This window comes from Maylandia zebra, linkage group LG2 (assembly GCF_041146795.1).
Source record: "Maylandia zebra isolate NMK-2024a linkage group LG2, Mzebra_GT3a, whole genome shotgun sequence".
Taxonomy (NCBI): Eukaryota; Metazoa; Chordata; class Actinopteri; order Cichliformes; family Cichlidae; genus Maylandia; species Maylandia zebra.
Window position 1 is genome coordinate 4,914,088 of NC_135168.1, and position 24,074 is coordinate 4,938,161.

At 41.1% G+C, this 24,074-nt stretch overlaps 2 protein-coding genes across 6 annotated transcripts; one reads left to right on the top strand and one right to left on the bottom strand.

Moving 5' to 3' along the window:
* LOC112432143 (phospholipase D1) lies at window positions 1-22,508 on the bottom strand. Of its 5 annotated transcripts, XM_076888574.1 has the most exons (6): window positions 22,408-22,508; window positions 11,258-11,363; window positions 2,652-2,768; window positions 2,113-2,361; window positions 1,596-1,689; window positions 1-1,257 (listed from the first exon to the last, which is right to left on the bottom strand). In XM_076888574.1, the coding sequence occupies exons 2-5, from the start codon at window positions 11,273-11,275 to the stop codon at window positions 1,636-1,638; spliced, it is 438 nt and encodes a 145-aa protein (XP_076744689.1). In that variant the 5' UTR covers window positions 11,276-11,363; window positions 22,408-22,508; the 3' UTR covers window positions 1-1,257; window positions 1,596-1,635. The 5 variants fall into 5 exon arrangements, 3 of the variants coding, with proteins under 3 accessions (XP_076744689.1, XP_076744684.1, XP_076744682.1); XR_003022844.2 differs by lacking the exons at window positions 11,258-11,363; window positions 22,408-22,508 and having other exon boundaries at window positions 2-1,257; window positions 1,779-2,361; window positions 2,652-2,967; XM_076888569.1 differs by lacking the exons at window positions 11,258-11,363; window positions 22,408-22,508 and having other exon boundaries at window positions 2-1,253; window positions 2,652-2,967.
* Window positions 14,354-17,429, top strand: LOC143420430 (uncharacterized). Its single transcript, XM_076888637.1, has 4 exons — window positions 14,354-14,408; window positions 16,040-16,195; window positions 16,440-16,535; window positions 16,788-17,429. The coding sequence occupies exons 2-4, from the start codon at window positions 16,091-16,093 to the stop codon at window positions 16,950-16,952; spliced, it is 366 nt and encodes a 121-aa protein (XP_076744752.1). The 5' UTR covers window positions 14,354-14,408; window positions 16,040-16,090; the 3' UTR covers window positions 16,953-17,429.
* Window positions 22,509-24,074: the final 1,566 nt, after the last annotated feature.

The following is a 24,074-nucleotide window of genomic DNA, read 5'->3' on the forward strand; positions in this document are numbered from 1 at the left end:
TTCAGTTCTCCCTGCAAACAGCATCCAGCCTGGAAATACTGTCATCTTTCCCACAAATGGTGCTCTTATCTCAGAGAAGAAGTCTGATGTAAATAACTGCAATCAACATAACTGCAATCAATAATGGCAACATGATGACTGTTCATAGCTCCTGCTTTGAAATACTGAACTTAAACATTGACCTGATGAAAGATCACAATTCACAGTGGCCCACTGTCAGAATCATTCTGAATATAAACTCATCGAGTTAATCTGAACCTTTCTCAAATGTGCTGTGAATAAATGCTGCTGCAAGCCACTGTGGGAAAGCTGTGTTATTATCATGGAAACATCTGTGACACATTCACAGAGGACGAGGACACAAAGGGACGACACGCAGAGGCTGTGTTAAAGTCAAAAATCCAAATCTTTAGTCCTAAACAGGCAGTGGTTACAAACAGGAAGACGAGCAGTCCATTAAACAGTCTACAGAGTCAAACATACAGAGAATTCAAACAGCTATTAAAAACAAATAACTGGACACTGAAAAACTTCAGTGATGTGTGAGGCACCAAAGGGAAGCAGCTGAGTATATTCAATGAATTATCTTCAAATACAAAGACAGAAACTCCTACAGGCAGCATGCAAACTGAGCAGGATACACAAAGATCAGAGATTACAAAATAAATCAGAAAAGGATTTCAAACTTACTGAGAGCAAGGCCTCTGTTACAAATCTGTCTAATAGAAAAACATGCTGTACAGATACAATACGCTCAGTGTTCATGGTCATTTAAAAACTGGCTCTACCTGAACCACTTCAATATTTTATGAAGTCACTGAGTCGACCATTTCTACAGTTTGTTTCCTTCATTGCAGTCAGAGTGCGGCTGGTAAGGATGAAAACACACACAGAGCGTAAATTGTCTTTGTTAGTAAGAAACGTCAGCAAAGAAAAGACAAAACACACAAACACTCTCATGATATTCATGAATCATTAGAAAGCATCCAAACATTCTGCTCGTGGACTTTTACAGTCTTATTTGCACTCGCTCATCTTCATAATCATCCTGATCAATACATGACAGGGGAGGCTTTGAGGTAGGCGGGGCTCTCTGCTGATGTCAGCATGAAAGGCAGGACCAGCGTCTGCCACATGTTGGTGAAACATCACAGTACACTGGCGTGGTTTCCTTTCCAGATGTTGGACGTTTGACACTTCAACGTTGAGGCCAACAAGAAGACACAGTTTTGGGTCGGGTTGCTGCAGGGTTTCTAACTGAGCAAAAGCAGAAGCACACAGACCAACAGGGATCAGATGCTGAGTGTTAGAGGAACATCTGTGCTGATCACTGAATGCTGCTGTGGTCTCTTGTTGAAGTTGGCTGGTGGGACAGTCTAATAGTGATATCCTGCCCATCGGAGGAACACTTTTAAAAACACATGCAATACTTTGTTTGTATTACAGTCACAGTTTATCTTATTTTTGTCCTTTAAAAGTGTTGCTGTACTATAAAGTCCTATAATTTGAGGCTAAAATGGCTCAGAGAGTCTCTCTCTCAGAGGATCTCCTTTGAAAGTGGAGACGGCTTTATCCGCTGATCCACGTCACTTTACCTGGATGTTTTCTTTGAAGCTGGATGAAGACTCCTCTCCCTCACTCCTGCTGCAGCTGTGTGGTCCAGTTGGCCTCTGAGGTCACAGTCAACATCTGTAGCAGAAGAGGGGAAATAAAAGTCCAGGTCACCAAAACTGGGAGCTTTTCCAAAATAGAGCGTAACTGGACTTTTTCAGCCTTACAGGCAGATAGTCGTCTGAAGCTGCAGCTTTTTCTTTTTAGCTTTTTCCAATCTCTGCTCTCGGCTTTCTTTGAGAACATGTCTGCTTTCTTGGCATGGGTCTGTCTGCTGTTGGTGAAGAGACTAAATCCACATACTCGCTACTAAGATCTCCTCAAGTAGTCTCAACCAGATTACAGTTTAAGAGTAAATGTCTCCTGAGAGTTTCACCTTGGGGAGATGCTGTCTGGCTAACATGCAATCATGAGCATTAATCTATGAGGTGAAAAAGTCATTTTAAAAGCTCCAGCCACAAGTTTTATTTCATCTGTGTTTTGGTCAGAGTCCCATCAGACCTCCAGAATGGTGTCAGAGTGTTTTCTATCCACGTGATGAGCACAGGCCTCAGGTCCAGACCTCCACGGGCACCATAGCCTCTTTGGAGCAAATAGGTGCAAGAAGGTTTTGTTGGGATAGGAACTGAAGAGGAAACTGACGAGGAAGGCAAGGATCTTCTTCAGCTCCTCCGAGCCGGGACCTCTTTGTGTAGGCCAGCATTGGCCAGGTAGCCCTCCAGCATCGCTGGATGGCCGACAGTGGAAAACCTAGAGGAGTAGGAGAGAAACAGCAGCTTGGAGCATGTCTTTATACTGTTTAGTTTTTAGAGCCACAGACTTTCTTTTAATGTCATTGTTCAGGATCTATGACTGATTATGTATTTATTGTATTCCTCCATGACTGTGTGACAGCAAGTGGAAAAAACCAGCTTCACCTTTGTTGATATGCTTGTAATTTTAATATTGATTAAATGGCCCATGAAATAATAGAAAGCTCATATATGAAAATGTATTTTAAGAAGTAAAATGTTAATCTGAGTACAAAGGAGTACACTCACCTTCTGGTAGATGGAGGTGTAGCGAGCGCTGGTGAACATCCAGGCCTCCTCGTAGAACTGATCACTGATTGGATCCAAAACATCGATGGAGGATCTGTGTAAGCGCTGAGGATCGTCCTGATGGACAGAACAGAAGGAGAGTGAGACAAGTGAAGATATACTAAACAACACTGTGACATGAACTGAGCCACACACAGTTTGATTCACAGGTGATTGACACATTATTTGACCACGAGCAATCTTTTCTGGTTTGACGCCGTCTTTGTAGCCAGAAACCAGCTCTCTCCTCGGCTTCCTCCACTACACGCTTCCCCCACGCCAGTCTCCTCCGTCACTATAAAGGGGAGAGTCATGAGCTCCATCACCCTCACCTGTGCCGTCCAACGTCCCGCCAGCAGCCTCCACTGCAGCAGGCCAGAGACCACACCCCTGCCACAATAAGTAAAAGTATATCCTTGCTGTACCCTTAATGCTAAATATGCTAAATTAACCGCTGCCTTTGCCCCTTTGGGATTATTCTTATGTCACTGGGATGTTGACCTTTGACCTTCACATTAGAGAGATGGGCAGACATAATTAGTGTATGAATTTTAAAGTAACAGGTAATAAAGAGAGTGTAGCAAATGTAGTCAGGTTTATTACTCTGTATCACACATGAGTGCCCGAGGGAGGCGGGGCTGACTGGGGAGACACAGGAAACAGAGAGACAGGGCTGACTTGACATGAAACGATGAAACGTGGGACACGGGAACAGAAACTAAACACAGGCTGAAATGAACACTGAGGGAGGGAGAACTAAGATTACTGAGAGCCTGATAAATAAGAAGAACAAAAACCAAGAAAAACAAGAGTCAAAGAAAACCAAAAACACAAAGCATTGGGCCAGGACCCACTGCTGTGACATTTATATGTGATAAAAACATTAAAAACTGCTCAGATGTTGAAATCTTTCTACGTATACTTTAGGTTCAGCTCTCCAGCCTGGCATTTGGTTAAGCATGATTCAAACATTTGATTTTGTTTAACTGGTTTTAATTATAGTTACTTTTTGTGAACATTTGTTGCAGCATTTAAAAATACATCATTTATTTTCAAACTTTTATTTGATTTAGAGCATCATATTTGACCAACGTAAATGTTTTAATTTCATATAAAATAACTGAAACAGTGAACTAAATATCTGAAATCTTTCCTTCCTTAAAAGTTATAATCCTACTTAAGTTATAGTGCAAACGCTTAAGCAACAAATATACTTGATGCTAATTAATTAATATTTCCCTTTGATGTTGCAACTATGCGGTCTCTTCTGTCTTTAAACAAAATAATATTTTCCAGTTACAGAAATCATAAAGTCCAAACTAAAGTGCTACTGTTGCTATATGCATTTTATATAAATCATGGATGATGGTCCTGACATGAAGGAAGAGAAAGTTACAGGTTGCATCCTTTGACTTTGTCTCCGTGCCTTTGGGCGATTTTCAGAAGGACAGATGTTTCTGTTCAATTCTTAAATCAATTTTTTCAAACACAAACACTATTTTAAAGCTTCTAGAGAGTAAAATATTAATGATAATTATAATAACAATAATAAAAACAAAAGCTCTCAGATCCATCAAACCAAGCAGCAGAAAGAACAATAACTGAAGAGAAAACTTTAACCTTGTAGACTTCATTATGTTCCAGCTGCTCTACAGACGCTGTGACCTCGAACTTAAGCAGGTCGTAAAGTATGTGCAGCTCAATAACTTCATAATCAGACCCTGTGGTATTTAGGCAGCAGAACAACTAAGAATAACAACTACAAATAATGTTTTTAGGTTTCTGTTGTACTGCAAGGTTCTGTACAGGAGAACCAAACCAAGAGCAAATATTACGTCTCATTTACACCTGAGCACGAAGAGCCATCAACATTTAGCAAATTGAATCATCTTTGTTTAGATGCAAGAAGAATCATATAGAAATGAAAAAGTAGAAATAGAAATCCAGAGCAAAGATATCCTCTAATTCAGCGTAGCACATGTGCAGCTGCTGCGATTCACGTAAGCATTCGGCTCGTCGCTGTTGCAGATTTTTCTCTCGCTGTTCTGGCTCACAGCGCTGCAAACACAGAAATAAATATCCCCAAAGGTGTGAAAGGGAGCTAATTAGTAAGAGTATTGTTACTCTCCGCAAGAGTAGTCCAGCAGTAGAAATCAGTCCAATAACAAGGTGTGTAACATCTAGCAGGGTGACAGAAAAACCCAGGGTAACTTCTAAGGACCTCAACGTCTCTCTCACATTGTGTTTTTTAAACATGCTTCCATTTGTCACTTCAGTCTTTACTCTGAAATACAGGAAGAGAAATTATGGCTGAAACAATTTCTCATGAAACCAGGGGTGTGGTCCAACAGTCAGTTTGGTGAGGAAGGTTCCTAACTGAGAGAAGTGACCCAGAAGTATCTGTGTAGCAGCCACAATGAATCCAGATCATGAGCTTTATTAACTGATCAAAGTCTCTTCTTTCATCTTCTGTATCATTCAGTTTGCATTGGTAATGCCCATTATTGTAATGCTTTTTTAAGACCAGCAAAACTTTATTTCACTTTGGGTTAGCTGGGATAAGTGATGGATGGAGGGAATTTTACTTCAGCCACAGAAATCCTAAACAGGAAGGAGGAGCAGAGTTACAGTGGATCACTATCCAGCAGGGAAACAAGGTTTATTTCAATTTCTTGGCCATGAGTGAGATTTACTGAGTGGGCAAATTAGGGAGACGACACCATCAGATCCCGAGCCCTCCATGTGTTAATCAAGAGACGGCTGCTGTGCTACATCCATAAATAATGAATAAATTAGGAGCTAAAGCTGAAAGGACAGTTTATTTGTACCATCTTCACGTGAACACATTCAAGAACATCACAGATGAAGAAACATTAAAAACTTCCACACTACATAAAGCAAGAAAAATAGTTTTTCTTTCAGGTGGTTTCAGAAAAACAGAAACATCAAACATCTCCAAGACTCTCTTTGAAAGAACTAAAAACCTTTGTTCTCATGGTCCAATCATGAGTGAACTCCCCGATGAAGCCTTGTGTGCTAAAACATGTCAGAGTTTCAAAGGTTAAACATGAGTTTCCAAAACGTTTTGCTGGAGAACAATGAACTATTTGACTGAGTTTCAATCATTTACAGACGAGCAAAACCAGGACAGAGAAAAAAGGACAAAACTGACTCAGTAAAACAACAGAAAAGAAGATCCCATGTAGATCTGTATTATGTAGAAGTTCAGCCCAGCAACCAGTTCAGTTCAACACAAGTTTAAATGATTCTATCTGAACTCTGTGGAGCCTGATCTCAAGCTTTTTGAGTCTGACACAGAAACCAGAGGATCTTTCTGTGTCTTCAGATTCACTGTGATCCAGTGATGGGAGTGATTTCAGCCCTGAGTGATCGCGCTGATGTTTGCACAGAGCAGACAATGAGGTGAATGTTTGGGCACATTGGTAACAGTGAAACAGTTTATTAGTAACGTGGGATCGTTTGTGTGCAGAGTATGAACTGAGATTCCTGAAGCTCTTGTCACACTGGTCACAGCTGTAGTTTCCTTCCATGTGTGTACGTTCATGAAGGTTACGACTACCTGACTGTGAGAAGCTTCTCTCACAGTGTCTGCACTTGTGTGGTTTCTCTCCTGTGTGGACTCGTTTGTGTGTTTTAAGGTCCCTTGCAGTGGTGAAGGATGACCCACACTGATCACAGAGGTGCTTTTTAACCCCACTGTGAATCAGTTCATGTTGTTTTAACTCACTTGGTGTGGTGAAGCTTCTCCCACATTCTTTGCAGTATTTCAGTTTGTCTCCAGTGTGTCTACGTTGATGTACTTTTAGGGTCTTTTGCCGACTGAAAGTTTTTCCACAGAGGTCACAATGAAAGTCTTTCCCACCACCACAGTGATGACAGGGTTGAGAACTGGATCCATCTGTGTCGCTCTGCTTCTAAACAAAGACACAAAGACAGTGTAAGTCAGTCCTTCAACATTTGTATCCTGAACGTCGCCTGAAATAAAGAGCATCTCTGCAGACGTCCAACTACATTTGACTGTTTCAGTTAACACACTCAGTTTACTGGGCTGCAATAACTACAATACTACCACCATAATACTACAGTAATACTAAAATCATAACTGAAAGGAAAATCTGAATAATCACTCAGAGCTGCTTTTCCATGCAGTAGAATTGCTAACATGCTAACACAGTTTAATGAGCAGAGTTGTTCCAAACAGTCAGGCTAAAATGACAAGATAACAATATAAATACATACCTCACAGTAGCTGCACTTGTAGAGTCTCTTTCTGGTGTGGATCTGTTGGTGTTGTCTCAGGTGACGTGGAGATTTAAAAGTCTTCTCACACAGGTCACATTGATAAGGTCTCTCCTCAGTGTGGGTAAACATGTGTCGTTGTAAGTGTGCGTCTGTTGTAAAGTATTTGCCACACTGTTCACAGCAGTACACATCATGTCTGGTGTGAATGCGTAGGTGTGCATTTCGGTACCCTCTCCGGCTGAAAGTTTTTCCACACTCGTCACAGCTGTATGCCTTAATTCCAGAGTGGGTAACTAGATGACTCTGTAAGTGGCTACTTTGAGTAAAAGCTCTGCCACACTGATCACAGCTGTATGCCTTAATTCCAGAGTGGGTAACTAGATGACTCTGTAAGTGGCTACTTTGAGTAAAAGCTCTGCCACACTGATCACAGCTGTACGCTTTAACTCCACTGTGGATGAGTTGGTGTTGTTTTAGGGAACGCTTCCAGGAAAAAGACTTCCCACACAAGTCACAGCTGAACGGTCTCTCTCCAGTGTGGATGACCTGATGCCGTTTTAGTTTAGCCCTCACAGTAAAACCCTTCCCACACTCGTCACAGGTGTGTTTTTTCTCTCCCTTTCTTCTGTGAGGTTTGTCGGCCTCCTGAGAGCGCTGACTTCTGGCTCCATGTTGGTCCTGCAGTGACAGAGATACAAACAGAGGCAGTGAGTGAAATGCAGTCGTGGAACAAACTCAACCTTCAAACTCCATTAACACTAGTTTTAAACCTGAAGGTGGAGCGTGGCACCAAACACCTTAAAGGTCTCTTATCCCCACCTGCTGGTAGTTCTAACACATTACATCCAACCTGCTGTTAAAGATAATTCATGACTGTTCAAACACTAAAATCATGCACACACACACACACACACACACACACACACACACACACACACACACATTATTTTATAATTTAGATTATTTTGTTGTTTCCTATTACATATTTCTATAATTTGTATAGATTTATACAGAATTATTCAGTGATAATAAATCCTATGTTTGTTTATTCTAAAGGAACCCCGTTAGCTTCCACAACAGATGTTGCTCGTCTTCCGTCAAATACTCACATAAAATATTACACAATAAAGTGGATTCAAGATATCCACATAATTTCACTCTTACATCCACAGTGAGGTTTCACAATTGTTCAAATATAAGCAATCAATAATAATAATAATAATATCAATAACATTGAGGCACATTACACAAATTTCAAAAACAAATCATGTCTTACAATATTTACAACAACTAAAAGCTCTGTAAATCGGCTTTTAAGTGTTCATTGAAGTTTTGAATAATTCTCTAATTTTTTAAGGCAACTTATTCCACTTAAAAGTTGCTCTAAATGTAACAGTTTTACAAAACGTTACTTTTAACTCGAGCATTTACTAAATTGCAGCTTGTTGAAAACTGTGTAATATGATGATGTATTTCATCTGGATACTGCAGCTGAGCAGAATAAATGTGGTGTGTTTAACAGAATTGCTTTCTTTAGAACTACAAGTAAGCCATAGAATATTTTAGCCTGTACAGGAAGCCAAGAAAGGTTATTATGCATTTGATCAATATTAGTATAGTATGAACATCTTCACACTAATCTGGACGCCTTATTCTGGACTAACTGAAGTCTGTTAAGATCTGTCTTATTAGCTGCTGACCAAATGATTGAACAATACTCCAGATGAGACATTACTAGTGCATTAATGACATCTTTCATAATGAAGAAGTGATACACAAAGAGCATTTCATAGCCATAGCTATGCCTTGTCGGCAGAGTTATGTGACATTAGTGATGTTTGTACTTTCAGCGTTAACTTGGTTTTAAAGCCTTTAAAATATACGCCGTTCAATAGTCGACCTTAATCTGACAGAGAATGTGATGATTTTGTGGATAATTAAAGTCAGTCATATATCCACAAACACAACAAGCTGAAAGTCAGTGATGCTGCTCGGTTTGCAGTCCTGAACATCACGGCACAAGCAGGATTCACTGCACTGTTAATGTTAGCTGTGTTATATTGCTGCCTCTGTTCGGTGGTGTCGAGCCAAACGCACTTTAACGTGTGTTTGAACGAGCTGACGGTTCACTCGTTAAGCTGAAAGAAAGATGCTTTAATCACAGCAGTCACACATGTGTCCACTGCACCATCTGGAACTCTTCTTGTTTACACTCGTAATAACACAAACACTAAATCCTGCTTCTCTGGTGCTGTTGTGTAGCAGTGTGTACACCTGAGACTGTCACCTGTCTGTCTGTCCTGCACTCTCTCTGTTTCTTTCTCTCTGATTGTGGAATAAAAGTATGAACATGTGTTTATAAGTTACACTTGTGTTTGAATCCTGCAGCTTATCACACATTTGATTTCCATGTGTGACGACTGCAAGTGTCCAGAGTGAGGACAGACTGAGGGACCCACTGCTGCACATCATCTGTGAGGCTTTGCAGCCCTGATGATCCACCAGGACAAACTCAGCAGTGTGTGAGGAAGAGGAGGAGGAAGAGCCAGCAGCAGCTGACAGATGGAGAGAATAGACAGACTGTTCCCTGTTTGTGAAGGACTGCTAGGAAAGTTTAACATAACTGTCTGTGCTGAATCAGTCTTATTAAGTAATGTTCACATAATGTTATCATCCCAGTGTTTCCAGTGTGGGAGAAAGTACTCAGAGTACTCAGGGCCTTCAAGTTACACACTATGAAAGGCAGCAACAAGTTTAATGTTCAGAAACCTAAAGTCTGTATCAGCAGCAGGATGGAGCTAAAAATAAATGTTGGTTTCAGTTCTATGAAGCTTTGAGTATTTTGGATCAGTAGCTGCTGTGTTTGTTGCATCATATTGCTGTAACTGTTTATATGCTTTATATATTCTGAGCTAAGTTGATCTATAGTGTTACATCATATTCTATAAGGATGTTATGTGTTTGTAGACTTTCTGCCCAGTTTGACCCATTTAGCAGAAGTCAGCCTGTTTAAGGCTCTGATATCTATTCTGTGTGACTTACAGCAGTTATGACATGGTCTGATTTTCTCACCCAATAAAGGAATATTTCATATATCAGTCTACTCTTCATTCTATCAGACACAGTTATCACAGCTCCTACATTTGCTTTTTACACATATATGTAAGCATTGAGCCACATTTAGTACCAACATATTAAATGAACAATATTTGTCTCTTATATATGATACATCTGTATACACACTGTCACAGATACTTGTCTGTGAGTGAAGTGATTAATATGATAACTATAATATTGGCCATATTATATTTACATTACCACAGTGAGATGACTTTAGTCTCATGAACAACATCAGCTAATTGTTATTTACAGCTAATCTTAAACGACTGTTCAGCACAGAAATGAAGCCCAACAATCATGTTTCACAGTCCTGTGGTCTCAGCCTCAGATACTCATCAAATCACACAGAGCTCATGTAGAAACAAATGAACTAAATATGTTCTCCTTCATTTCTGTCAAACAAAGCTGTATGAAACGTTTCCAGCTGTTAGTATCATGGTTGCTAGGCAACCTGGGCAGCACGACGGAGGCTAGACGTCCCATTTCACGAGCCTACGAGCCTCGCACTTCGGCCTTAGCGGTCTTTGAGTACGTGGCCCTTGAGGACTTTAAAGCTGCAGAACCTGAATCGGGATACAGCCATGATGATCTCCAGCCTCGTGCTCGCCAACATTCTCACCTGAGTTAAGAAGACGATCACTGAAATGGTCTCAGCAGGTCCTTTGATGACAGCAATGAAATGCAGTGGTAAGGCTTTTTGGGGATTAAGTTCGTTTTCATGGCAAAGAAGGACGATGCAGTTCATCTGATCACTCCTCATAACATTCTGGAGTGCAGGCAAAATGCTATTATAAAAACTTAAGCAGCAACTTCTCCAGGTTCCAATATTTATGCAATTCTCAAACCTTTTGGCCACGACTGTATAACCTCTTCTGAACTTTAGTGGATATTATACATGGTTATGCTCAGGATGTGTCGGCCAGTTTCCACTGGAAACGCCTTTTGGTTAAACTGTCAGCGAGGAATTTGCATTTGCACTGTTACATTTTTATATAACTTTAATGCACATAAACAACAGCTGCTTGTTTCAGTGAAAATACATTGATGGCTTTTTAATAAAGTTGTGCAGCTGTAAAGTATTTTGTCTGCTGTCAATTCTATCGTCAGCTACATCGTTATGGCAAATGTTCAAATGTATATGGTGATAAATATCTTTGGTCATATGGTCCTGCTCTGTCTGTCACCTTCTGTGTTGAGCTCATTGTTTCCTCTGTAGTGGCTGAGCTGAGTCCAAGTAGCTGAAAATGTTCCTCTGCTGCTCCGTCAGACTGTCCTCCTCCTGCTGATCAGCTGGGACACAAAACAGATCTTTGTTAGGCTCCACACTGCACTGAAGAGTCAAAGTGTCTCATATGTTCATCTGACAAGTAAAAGAACACATTTTTGTTTCCCGAGGTGGGCAACTTGTTGGAAACAAACACAAAAGGTTTGAGCACTGATACCTGCCATTGCTGGCATTGAAAGATGCAACGCCAGCAATGTGGATTGTCAAGACTCAAACCAATCATCAGGCAAAAACAACAGAGATCAAATGTACCGCATTTTGATCCGGGACGTACTCTGCATGAAACCAAGCGCTCACTCTTCCTGCTCAACAAATGACAAGGGCGGAGCCTTATACCACGTGATACAGAAGCTGTGCCGTGTGATGCTAAAATTAGCAGGGAAACAACAACGGGGAGCACGTCAGGGATGACGAGAAAGTGACAGGAGAAAATCCGTCCCGGTCAACCACCCAAACATCAATAACGGGAACCTTATACAGCGCTTCCCTATACACGTCGAACTCCCGCAGGCACAAAGACATTACGGAGGCTATCACTTATCACCTGACCAAAGATATGGCTCCATCAACACTGTGCAAAACGAGGGATTTAGGAAAACGATCAACACCCTAGACAAACGCTACACAGTGCCGTCCCGCAACTATTTTTCTATTGTTGCACTACCTGCTCTGTACACGCAGCGTCGAGCAACGGTGGAGACGGAATTTCAAGCAGGACAACATTTTGCTGCAACAACAAAACGTGAGACATTTGTTGTTTTATGTTTATTTATTGTTATGAGAGAATCATGATCTCAATTCTAAGCCAAAAAATCGTGATTCTCATTTTATGCAAAATCGTGCAGCCCTAACATTAACACAAAACTATTGTTTCACCAGAGAAACACACATGAAGAGAGAGAGAGAGACAATAACAGCTACCAAACAGTCGTCATAATTCGTCACACAATGAGAAAAGGACAAATCAACAAGTAACAATGACTAATTAATATTAAAATCTGTAACATACATCCTAAAAAATTATTCAGGGGCTTAGTAAATATCATTATAATTCTAAGTTAGATGACCTTGATTAAATCTCTGAAAATCACAAAAGTGTTATCTTGAGTTGAAAATACTGAAAAGAATGCTTAAATTTTCAACACCAGTTTTTGAGTTGAACTGAGCTCTTTTGTTCAAGTTTATTTAAAAGAAAAAATTCTGTATTTGAAACACAGGGTGCATTATTTAAATCTACTCAATATATCTCATAGAAAGTACTCAAAATAACTGAGACACTGGTATTCATACTTATCATTGTCTTTAACTTTAATTATCAATGGTTCAAAATCAATATAATTTGGTCCCCCAATACTAACTTAAAACTTTGAGTAAGACTAATGACCTTTGGCATGTACCGCACGCGAGGAGCATGGCCTCATGGGAGATTTTCTGCACGTTGAACGAGACAGACACACATCCACTGCAGACTTGGTAACGTTTTCAGGTAAGTGACCAATTCTTACATTAGCTGTCTTTATCCACACCGTTCTTTTATAACATGTTCTGAAGAAAGCGTTTGTCATGGTGGCTCACTTGGTGGCGTGTTTGTGCACGTTAATTTAAGTTTTCAACCCGTCTTCCAGTAAAGGCGGCGGGAAACCGCGCCCTTTTATCCTTTTACGTTCTGAGTCGCTATCTGCGTTCCGGGTAATTTGACCGGAATGTCCCGGTACCAGCGACCTGACCGTTTAATCGGGGGCATTTTAGGAACCACGTGAAAGCAGGTGTGCTCAGACATTTCTAGAAAATGGCCCTGTTGAGTCGCGGTGCGGGAGCTGCAGTAGTCACGCGGCCTGACTCACTCTGTCAGGTTGTTCAGGAGGAGATGAACAGACGTCATCAATGGCTTTGGTAACTAAGAAGACCTGCCCGCGGAACAGTTCATAGCAGTAACCATGCTGCTTAGCTTTCTTGTTCTATGTGGGGTCTTTCAGAGCATATAAGACGCTGCTTTCAGCTTTGTCCCGAACAGGGCCAGTTTTTGAGAGAACGCTGACAGGACCGCCCGGGTCAGCAGATTACCTCATCCAGGGCCGGTCCAAAGTACTATGGGGCCTTAAAGAAGTCCAGACGCTTTTCTTTGCAAGCTCCTTTGACATTTGACCACGAGCAATCTTTTCTGGTTTGACGCCGTCTTTGTAGCCAGAAACCAGCTCTCTCCTCGGCTTCCTCCACTACACGCTTCCCCCACGCCAGTCTCCTCCGTCACTATAAAGGGGAGAGTCATGAGCTCCATCACCCTCACCTGTGCCGTCCAATGTCCCGCCACCAGCCTCCACTGCAGCAGGCCAGAGACCACACCCCTGCCACAATAAGTAAAAGTATATCCTTGCTGTACCCTTAATGCTAAATGTGCTAAATTAAGTAAATTTAGACTGGGGGCCCTACTTCCTTTCAGATCCCAGAAAATAATGAAAAAAAAAAAGCTTTGGTCCTTTTGGTCAAGCCAAAAGTGCCATCATTTCCAGTATACTGTAGTTAGTATATAGTTGGTTAGTATAGTATAGTTCCAGAAACACGCAGTTTATTTAAATCCAGGTTGAAGACTCACCTATTCTCAGCTGCATTTGAATAAAGCACCAAATCCACACTTTTAAGCTTAAATTTCAAAACTTACATTTAACTACTGGTTTTATCTACTGTTGTGATTTTATGTGTTTTGATTTTATATACTGTTTTGTTTGTTTGTTTGTTTGCTTGTTTGCTTGCTTTAATCAATTTTAAATCATGCTTTTATTTGTTTTTGTTTCTAATGTCTCTGTAAAGCACTTTGAATCACCTTGTTGTTGAATTGTGCTATACAAATAAATTTGCCTTGCCTTGCCTAGTTACTCCCAATTTACATAAATAAATGTTTATTTCAATCCAAGCTAAACTTTCTTATAAGAGATGTTGTGGCAGATTACTCAGTGACATGTTTTGTAATGATAAAGTTTTGATTTGTATTTTTTCAGCACCATCTTCACCACCAGGAGAAAAAAATCTGCATCAACTACAAAGTAAAGCAGGTAATTTTACTCAGAGGACTTGATGTGTTAAATTTTGGAAGGATATGATATTGTTTTATACAAGCTGAGTAGTGGATGGTGATACCACCTAAATATTTATACTGGTTTTGTGGTGGGTTATTTTAGTCATACAAATGCCAAATCTAAATTTTGAGAATTTTTCAGTTCGGCAAATATATCGATGAGTTCATGGTCTGTCATCCAGTGTCACCATGAGTTTGGCGCAGCCCTTTAAGTGGGTATTCCCCTTGTGCGCGCAGCACTGAAGTATTTTAGTCCACGCCCACCTGCTGTGTGGGCCTCACCCTGGTCTAGTATAAGTTACGGTGAGACCAGGAAATCGGCTCTACCGTTTTTCTTCAGCCAGCCAGAAGATGTCCAGCAAGATCATTCGTCTGTGTCCATCCTGCCAGACCGGCTACATCATGTCGTGTGACCGACATGCCGTCTGTGTGGGCTGCCTCGGTCCTCACCATGCGGACCTCGCCCTCACACCTTAATCCTATTGCCGCTCCTGTTAGATCCTCCCGCCAGAGGAAAAGCAGCGAAGGCTGATGCTGAGGAGGCGTTCCCGCTAATAGAGGTATTCGCTGGAAGAAGCCATCGAGTTCTTCGATGGTGGGCCGGAATTGGATGATTCCACCCACCGTGAGGTAAACGGCAGTGGTGGCAGCTCCACTGCCTCCCAGCTGGGCAGCCTGGCGACAGAAGGGAGGCGGATGAGCGGACGCTCATCCACCCCTGGCCTTCATATGTCGGCGAGGACGCCGCTCCCAGTTGTTGGTGCGCTGCTCCTGGATCTGCCTGGCATCATCCAGGAGGCAGCTGGTGAGAAGGGACTTCCCGTCCCTCAGCCTGCTCCACCCCCATCTGATGATCTGGCGGGAAGGTATGGCTCCGCTCACTCTCATTGCCCAGATCCCATCTGGCCTCAGTTCCCGGCGGTGATGACCTACCTCTCTGAGGCAGCAGCAGAGCCAGCGAAGATTAGAGCGCCGGTCTCTACCTAGGGCTTCACAGACCGGAGTTTTCCGCCTGTTCCCCCTCTAGAGCCGAGCCTCGCTTCAGTTTTCGGCACCAAAATGACCAAGGTCGTTGGACAGCGACCGGCCCATCCCGCCAAACTTGACCAGCTGATAGCAAGGTTCACTGATCGTGCACATCAATGCACTGTTCAGTCAGCTGCAGTGACTAACAACACTGCCTTGCTAGCGTTTGTCATCTCCAGGAAGGTGGAGGAAGCAGAGCTGCCAGAGGAGCTGAAAGGCTTTCTCTGTAAAGCCGCTGACACGATTCTGAATATGTGCACCACTTCAGCGGTATGTTCCTCTCGCATCGCTGCCTGGGCAACCTGGCTCCGCCTCTTCCCTCCAAGATTATACAATCTCACAGGGAAATAGTGCAAGCAATTCATAACATAAAATTTAGAAGCTTAGTGGAAGATAATACTTTATGTTAAGGTTTTAGTCTGCATACTGAACAACTCCACTTATATGGATTTATGTCTGGATGCGTAAATTAATCTTTTGCATGTTAGAAAATAAGGTCCAGGTTGCAAAAAATGGTAGATTTTTTTTTTTTTGATTGAATCAGAATTTTGGCCTTCAGATTTTTTGTCCTCTCCCATCCAGGTCAGTGCAGAGTTTCATAGGATCACGACCCTGAACCTTGAACCAAAGTTCATGTCATCGTTGGACTTGTATTCATCCAAACTCCTGTCCTTGTTTCAAGCCAAGAAAGCTGCTGCTGGACAACGCCACAGGGCACAGTTAAACCTTCTGCTTCAGGTAAGGAAGATTGCATTTTCTAACCACAAAAACGTTCCAACACAGCATTGAAGAGGCCCTTCCACTAAAAACGGCTTTTCTTAGGTTTCTGTTCAATATTTTAGTTCCACAGGTGTTCTTACCTTGATGGTGGGTGTGAAAACAGGTCAACAACAGAAAAAAAATAGTTATGTTAAAGCTAGAAATGGTAAGTCATGCTTTAAATGTGCAAATTTTGCCTCAGTTGAGACTTCCTGTTTTACAGAGTGGAAATTCCATCGAGAAAAAACGAGAAGTCATCATCAGATGTCTCATTGACCATCTGGGAGAGGATCCAAGTGCCTTAATCAAAACCTTTGAGGTTGGTGCAATAAATCTGTTTTAGTAGTAGTTTATTTTAGCTTGTGAGATCATAGAAAAGTTTTAAGATACTGTTCTAAAGAAGGGAAAAAAACACTTCAAAGCATACAAAAGAATAGCATTTGCTATTGCTATAAGATTTTGGAGCACAGTGTCTACATATTATTAGTACCGGTGATGTCATACAAATGAAACTTTTTGTTTCAATGTTTGGAAATATGTGAGCTTAAAATAGTTGTTTCTCTTTTTAAAGGACGGTGCTGATGCTGTCTTTGTTGAAGAGGCTTTGGCTGAGGAGGTGATGAAGATTTACCTGCTGCAGAATCAAGACAGGTCAGGCGAACCTACTGATGTGGGTATTGTTATTGAAGGCGTTACTGTTCTGGGCAAACTTGGGAATCTGAGCAAAGCCTGTTGATATCTTTTGGGACTGTGCTATGCTCTGGATCTGAAATACCCCAAGAATTTCAAATGCACATTTGAAGCATTTCAAAAAGTGTTCATGGAGCTGGATCCAGGAAACCTTTCTGTCAAGGTTCAAAGACTGAAAAATGACCTCTGTTCATTGTAGACAAAATTTCACAGGGCTGTTCTTAAAGTGTTAGACTTGTTAAGTGACATGTAATGCTCATCAAAAGGTTCAGTTGCGACATTGTTTTGACATTCCTGTTCATAAATAATGTTTGTACCATAAACTGTGTTTTTGTATTAACTTTCCAGATTCACATTAAGGTGTAAATGGGAGAGTATCTTCTGTATGGTTTTTTTTTTTTTTTTTTTAGCGCAATCCTTTTTGAAACCTTTTTATTTAAATTATGGATGTTTTTTGGTCACTCTTTAGTTATAATCTTCCCAATTTTTTGGAATCAAAATAAGATGTTCAAAAACTATGTCACAGTGCAAATGTTTTTTTTGTTTTTTTTCAGGATTTATATTTTTTTTGGGATCTTAATTTTATTTTTGTCATTTGACCTTTTCTGAAAAGGTAAAGCACTGCGTTCACTTGAGCCACTTTTATTCTTTGTATGGCAGGTACATTTTTCTTGTTGTTAGCATCAATATGCCAGTTTTACAGAGTTTTATCAAGCATGCCAATTTGGATGCAATTTTATTATATAAGGCTGTTGTGACTGAAATTTTATCCAAGTTTTATCTACTGAATGTAGAACAGATTTCAGCTCACTGTGTTCAGAGAAGGAATCTGCTAAATGTGTGATTCACAAAAAAACTGTTTAAAATAAATCATTGTGAACAATGTTGAACTGACGTGGTTCTTTTTTCCTGTGTGTGTGTGTGTGTGTGTGTGTGTGTGTGTGTGTGTATATATAAAATAAACTTAATTGTAATTAACGTTTTTGCTTAAGTTAACTTAAAAATATTAAGTAAATTGAACCATTATTTAAAAACAAATAATTGTAATGGTGTAGGTTAAATGTGCCAAGCATTTCAGCATTTCCTAATTAATATTTTATGTACTTTGAACTTTTGGTTACTGTTGTTTTAACTTACATTTTCAATTGTATTTACTCAATTTTGTATGTTACTGTAACATCTTTAATTGTTCATAACAACTTATTCCATTTTAGTTGGATTTACTCAATTAATAAGGTGTATTTAAGAGATGTGATTGTTTTTGCATTTACTCAGTGTAAAAGTGTTGCACCAAAATATTTAAGTAATTATCAGTTTTAGTTCTTAGAGTGTAATGTATTGTTTGGAGTTTAGTCTGATTGGTTCAGGATGACCTGCCATTATCCAATCACACGTCTGCTTACCTGCATCTTTTCTCTTTTTTCTAACCTGAGCACCTGATGGCTTTGAACTTTTGTTGTCCATCTTCCATTGGTTTGAATTTTGCGCTCCAGTACAAATGCAAATCCCCCAACCCGAGGATCAGCACAATTAACCTAACAGCAGGCACGTGCAGGGGGGGGGCTAGAGGGGCTTGAGCACCCGCCCCTTTCCTGATGGGTGCCCAAGGTGCCCTTTTGTTGAGGCAACTTTTTTTTTAAAAATTGTTTGTTTTTTTTTTTTTTTTATGTGTGTGTGCGTGCGGAGTCCTGTCTGTGCCCCTCAACAATAATATTTAACTATTAATCACAGTTTTGCTAAATAAAAGGATCTGGCTTGCATCAGTCACATGATCACATTTAACCAATGATCGCCCTTGACGGCAGAACGCGCTGGTTACGAGCCGGGAACGAGCTCACAAAGAGCACGCGCATTTTTAGCGGTCCAGAGCTGTAGGAGAAACACAAGTTAACTCAGAGACACAGACTGATGCGACAAAACCAGTAAGTACAGTGGGGCAAAAAAGTATTTAGTCAGCCACCGATTGTGCAAGTTCCCCCACTTAAAATGATGACAGAGGTCAGTAATTTGCACCAGAGGTACACTTCAACTGTGAGAGACAGAATGTGAAAAAAAAATCCATGAATTCACATGGTAGGATTTGTAAAGAATTTATTCGTAAATCAGGGTGGAAAATAAGTATTTGGTCACCTCAAACATGGAAAATCTCTGGCTCTCACAGACCTGTAACGTCTTCTGTAAGAAGCTTTTCTGTCCCCCACTCGTTACCTGTATGAATGGCACCTGTTTGAACTCATCATCTGTATAAAAGACACCTGTCCACAGCCTCAAACAGTCAGACTCCAAACTCCGCCATGGCCAAGACCAAAGAGCTTTCGAAGGACACCAGGAAAAGTATTGTAGACCTGCACCAGACTGGGAAGAGTGAATCTACAATAGGCAAGCAGCTTGGTGTGAAAAAATCAACTGTGGGAGCAATCATCAGAAAATGGAAGACATACAAGACCACTGATAATCTCCCTCGATCTGGGGCTCCACGCAAGATCTCATCCCGTGGGGTCAAAATGATCATGAGAACGGTGAGCAAAGATCCCAGAACCACACGGGGGGACCTGGTGAATGACCTGCAGAGAGCTGGGACCAAAGTAACAAAGGTCACCATCAGTAACGCACTACAACGGCAGGGAATCAAGTCCCGCAGTGCCAGACGTGTTCCGCTGCTGAAGCCGGGGTGGAAACATCATGCTATGGGGCTGTTTTTCTGCCAAGGGGACAGGACGACTGATCCGTGTTAAGGACAGAATGAATGGGGCCATGTATCGTGAGATTTTGAGCCAAAACCTCCTTCCATCAGTGAGAACTTTGAAGATGAAACGAGGCTGGGTCTTCCAACATGACAAGGATCCAAAACACACCACCTGGGCAACAAAGGAGTGGCTCCGTAAGAAGCATTTGAAAGTCCTGGAGTGGCCTAGCCAGTCTCCAGACCTCAACCCCATAGAAAATCTGTGGCGGGAGTTGAAAGTCCGTGTTGCTCGGCGACAGCCCCAAAACATCACTGCTCTCGAGAAGATCTGCATGGAGGAATGGGCCAAAATACCAGCTACTGTGTGTGCAAACCTGGTAAAGACCTATAGTAAACGTTTGACCTCTGTTTTTGCCAACAAAGGTTATGTTACAAAGTATTGAGTTGTATTTTTGTTATTGACCAAATACTTATTTTCCACCCTGATTTACGGATAAATTCTTTACAAATCCTACCATGTGGATTCATGGATTTTTTTTTCACATTCTGTCTCTCACAGTTGAAGTGTACCTCTGGTGCAAATTACTGACCTCTGTCATCATTTTAAGTGAGGGAACTTGCACAATCGGTGGCTGACTAAATACTTTTTTGCCCCACTGTAGGTGTACAGCGCACACTGTAGTGTGTAGCACACAGGAGTATTAGCTTATTACGTACACGTTGGTAAGCTGTCTTGTTGCAACTGACGAACTGAAACAAACGAGCGTGCTGTGTGTGCAACAGCGCGACAAACATTATCTGTCCTTTTATTAACTGCACAAGTAGTGCTGGTCATAGCTGCTGGCTACCTGTGTAAGGCTGTCATGGGTCTGTAGCTCTGTCACTGTTTTAGGGAACATATTTAGTTTTAAAGTAAGTTTCCGGGCTTTTCCTGCCTTTCTGGAGGGATTATATTTCACTAAAAAACCATCTAATATGCATGTCCACATAATTATGCATTATTATAATTATAATATATTAAAAACATTTTTAAAGAACATACATTAAGAAGCAGATTATATTAGATTTATATTTTAAATAAGACAAAATTTGGATTTTACAGCAGTAAAATGATTGTATCTCTACAGTTTAAAAATGTAATAAGCTTTGCCTCTGCACAGAGTGGATAGTGAAACAAATGGAATCATCATAAATACATTATTTCATATTTATTACTTCCCCCTCCTCTTTGCTTTATTATTGTAGCTCTAGTAATAAATAATAATGTAAGGATTCTGGATCAGCACCGTGATGCCCATAGTATATACAGTATTCTGAAGAAGGTCTAAAATGTCACTGTGTGTTTTATTTAGATGGATTTAAAAAAAAAATATTACTCATGATATAACATTGTGCAGACATGGCTGGTAAGGACATGAGGAGGAAACAGCAGGAGCTGTATGAGGCTACTAAAGGCAGTGCTATAACATTTTTCTGTCATCATTTTATTATAGATTAAGTGCAAGAGTTGTTAGGTGTGGATAATTAGATTATAGTTTATTGCAATAGCAAGTTGTGCCTTGTTCTCACATAGACAGCAAGTGCAGAGTGATATATGAAATGATGGGATGGAAGGAAGAAGAGAAGCAAAGAGTGATTCACAGGCAGAGCCTAAATTATTTCTCACAGTTTTTTGTTGCCTTATGGTTCCAAGCGCTGTCACCAATCTTTGCATTTTGTTATTATCTCATGACACTTGTTTAATCAGCTACCATCTCTCCTGTGGACTTTTTAATGTCTACAGTCTCAGACCAACACAGCCCTGCCCTTCCCATATTAGATTCTTGATGAATGTGTGTTGTTGTTATTCAGCCTGGTTCAATGTGCCCCTTTTTAACTTTGAGCACCCGCCCCTTTAAACCTCTCTGCACAGCCCTGCCTAACAGACCTACACCTTAGTTCACAGATTCACTTTGTCTAAGGTTGATTTCTGGGATTTCACACAACCCAGGATTCAGATCGTGAATCCATGATGGGCTTGGATTTACATCATTATAAATGAAATGTGCTCTACCTGGAAGCAGCCGGCCCCGCCCCTTTTGACGGGTTGTGTGAGACTTTAAATCATCAAACTGTAAATTATAAATTTAAATTGTTATTGATCCTTTACCCCGAGTCCTAAAGTGTAGATTTATTTTCTTACTCTTCTTATATTTATTGTTTGTTTACTTGCACCGCTGTAACTGCAGCCTCGTCGTCTCGTCTCTCTATATGCTGGACTGTCTGTAGCGGAGATGACAATAAAGTTTACTTTGACTTCAGCAGCGCGCAGGCGCACCGAGGGCTCTCGCGCTCACTTTATAGAATTTAGAAAAAACATGGGTGCAGATTATAAGTCTGTATCATAATATCTGTTTGTTGTTTTTATTTTGTTTTGCGAGTTGGTTATTAGATGCCGCTCCAGCCAGCCAGAGACTCCCCGCCGCCCCGCCCTCTCCTCCCTGTGCCGCCAGCAGCAGGCGCACCTCGCAAACGGAGGGCGCCCTTACTCCCAGCAAATGGCTGATAGAAAACCGATCGGTGCCTACGAATTTCCCAATATGCGCTGGCATGACGTCGGGGAAGCATGGGTACGACCGATTATTTTATTTTTTTCTTGCCCGTGATGCCCCCCCCACCACGATGCATTCTATTGGTTTGCACACTTACACACACCCAGCTGTGGTTTCCTGTTTTGCTGGACTCTGGAGAGCCCCGCCTTTAACGCTCTTCTCTCACAGAGAGCAACAGAAAACTTGGAAAAACTCCAGATTGACTGAACTCAGTTCAAAGTTACCTTGACACCTTTAGATGTGAGACGTAGTGATGGTCCGCTTGAAGCTGACGCTCCGGTGCGTGTGTCAGAAAGATCAACGCGCTGCTTCAGAAGCACCGTGTCGAGGCTTGATTCGTTTGGCCAGAGTCACGTGATCAGTGACGTCTGAAGCTTCGTTTAGAACGTACCTTTTTTTAAATCGAACTTTATTGAAACACAATGAGTATACAACATACAAACAGATGAAGTTTACAAAAGAACAGAACATGAACATACAGAACCAGGAGTAAAAAAATGATGATATGAGTAGGCGAAAAAAATCAACATATAAATATTGTTCTGAGAGGCTTTTTGTTGGTTGAGTCTGAAATTGATTGTATGTACAATTCATATCCTTATAAAAAGGCAGAAATATGGTGTTTTATTAATAAACTTACATTTATGGATATAAAATAGCTAAAAGTATTAACAAATATTTTATAAAAAACATTTATCATTCTTCCTGGGGAACTTAAAGAAACAGAATAAAACATTTTCCCATCGTAAAGAAAACTCCCTTAAAATATGGACAATAACAAAACTGCTAAATTCTTCCAGAATCTCTGTGTAGAGGAACCAAAAGAGATGTGCCACAGTTTCTGGATGATCCCCACAGAAAGTTCAATTAGTATTTATGTCTCTTTTAAATGTTACCATATAGTGACTGGCTGGGTCACATTTATGAAGAATTTTATATGAGATTTCCTTCACCTTGTTCACAATTAGATATTTATGGGATCATCCAGACTGTCTTCCAGGTGATATCTGGAACATGTCGGTTCCAGTAAGATATTCTATATATGGGAGAGACATGATATCTTCTTGGAATAAACTACGTATTCTCTTATTGCTGTTACCAAGTTCCTGTGAAAAGCAGATTTTTCCCACTGCTGACTCAGCTGGATCAGGGAGAGTGACTGAGGCAGATATTGAGCTGTCAGTGTTTTTATATAACATTAAAGTCCCTGAGGGTATGGCACCAAGCACCATTGAGAATTCCCCAACACTGACGGGAAAATTATATAGTGTAAGGAATTCATTGTAAGTAAGTAGTACTCCCTCGTTAAATTTTAAAACTTAGTAGCGGCCGCCATTGTTGGCAGCTGAAATTTGGCTGGGCCGCGCTATGAATTCTGGGATATGGTGGGCCACGAAGGACACACCCGACCCATCCTTCAAACTCGGGGGAATGAAGGACGCATTTGAAGGAGTCGAGGAATCGGGACAGCCTTCGTCGCCTGGCTGTGACGTCATCGGCCTTCAAATGCGGCCTCCGGAGGATGCAGCCGACGTTTTGGGACACAGCTTGTGTGTCTTTGTTGGTCATGTGACCTCCCAGGGACTACACATGGAAACGAGCAGTTTAGCTCAAATCTGGCAGGTTTCCATCGTCTGTTTTTGTCCTGATGTCCATGAACATGAACACTGTCCCTGTCAAACACGTCCAGATAATCTGATCCAGTGTTGTTCTTCTTCTGTGGTGTTTGTGATGGAGCAGCAGATCCTGATGTCCTCCACCAAGGGGGCAGCAAATTCAGCTGACTGTCATCATTTATTAAAAAGATGTAACAATGTGACATAATGCAATATAATAGTGTCAGTTACACATTGTGGGTTGCACTGTGGCCAGAATGGACATTACCTCCTGC

Coding starts and splice junctions, on each gene's coding strand:
- LOC112432143 (XM_076888569.1), bottom strand. CDS start 2,873: ATGTGTCAATCACCTGTGAATCAAACTGTGTGTGGCTCAGTTCATGTC. Junction 2,362..2,651: donor ACACCTCCATCTACCAGAAG/GTGAGTGTACTC, acceptor CTACTCCTCTAG/GTTTTCCACTGTCGGCCATC. Junction 1,690..2,112: donor ACTCTGACACCATTCTGGAG/GTCTGATGGGAC, acceptor CTTCTGCTACAG/ATGTTGACTGTGACCTCAGA.
- LOC143420430 (XM_076888637.1), top strand. CDS start 16,091: ATGTCATCGTTGGACTTGTATTCATCCAAACTCCTGTCCTTGTTTCAA. Junction 16,196..16,439: donor AGTTAAACCTTCTGCTTCAG/GTAAGGAAGATT, acceptor CCTGTTTTACAG/AGTGGAAATTCCATCGAGAA. Junction 16,536..16,787: donor CCTTAATCAAAACCTTTGAG/GTTGGTGCAATA, acceptor CTCTTTTTAAAG/GACGGTGCTGATGCTGTCTT.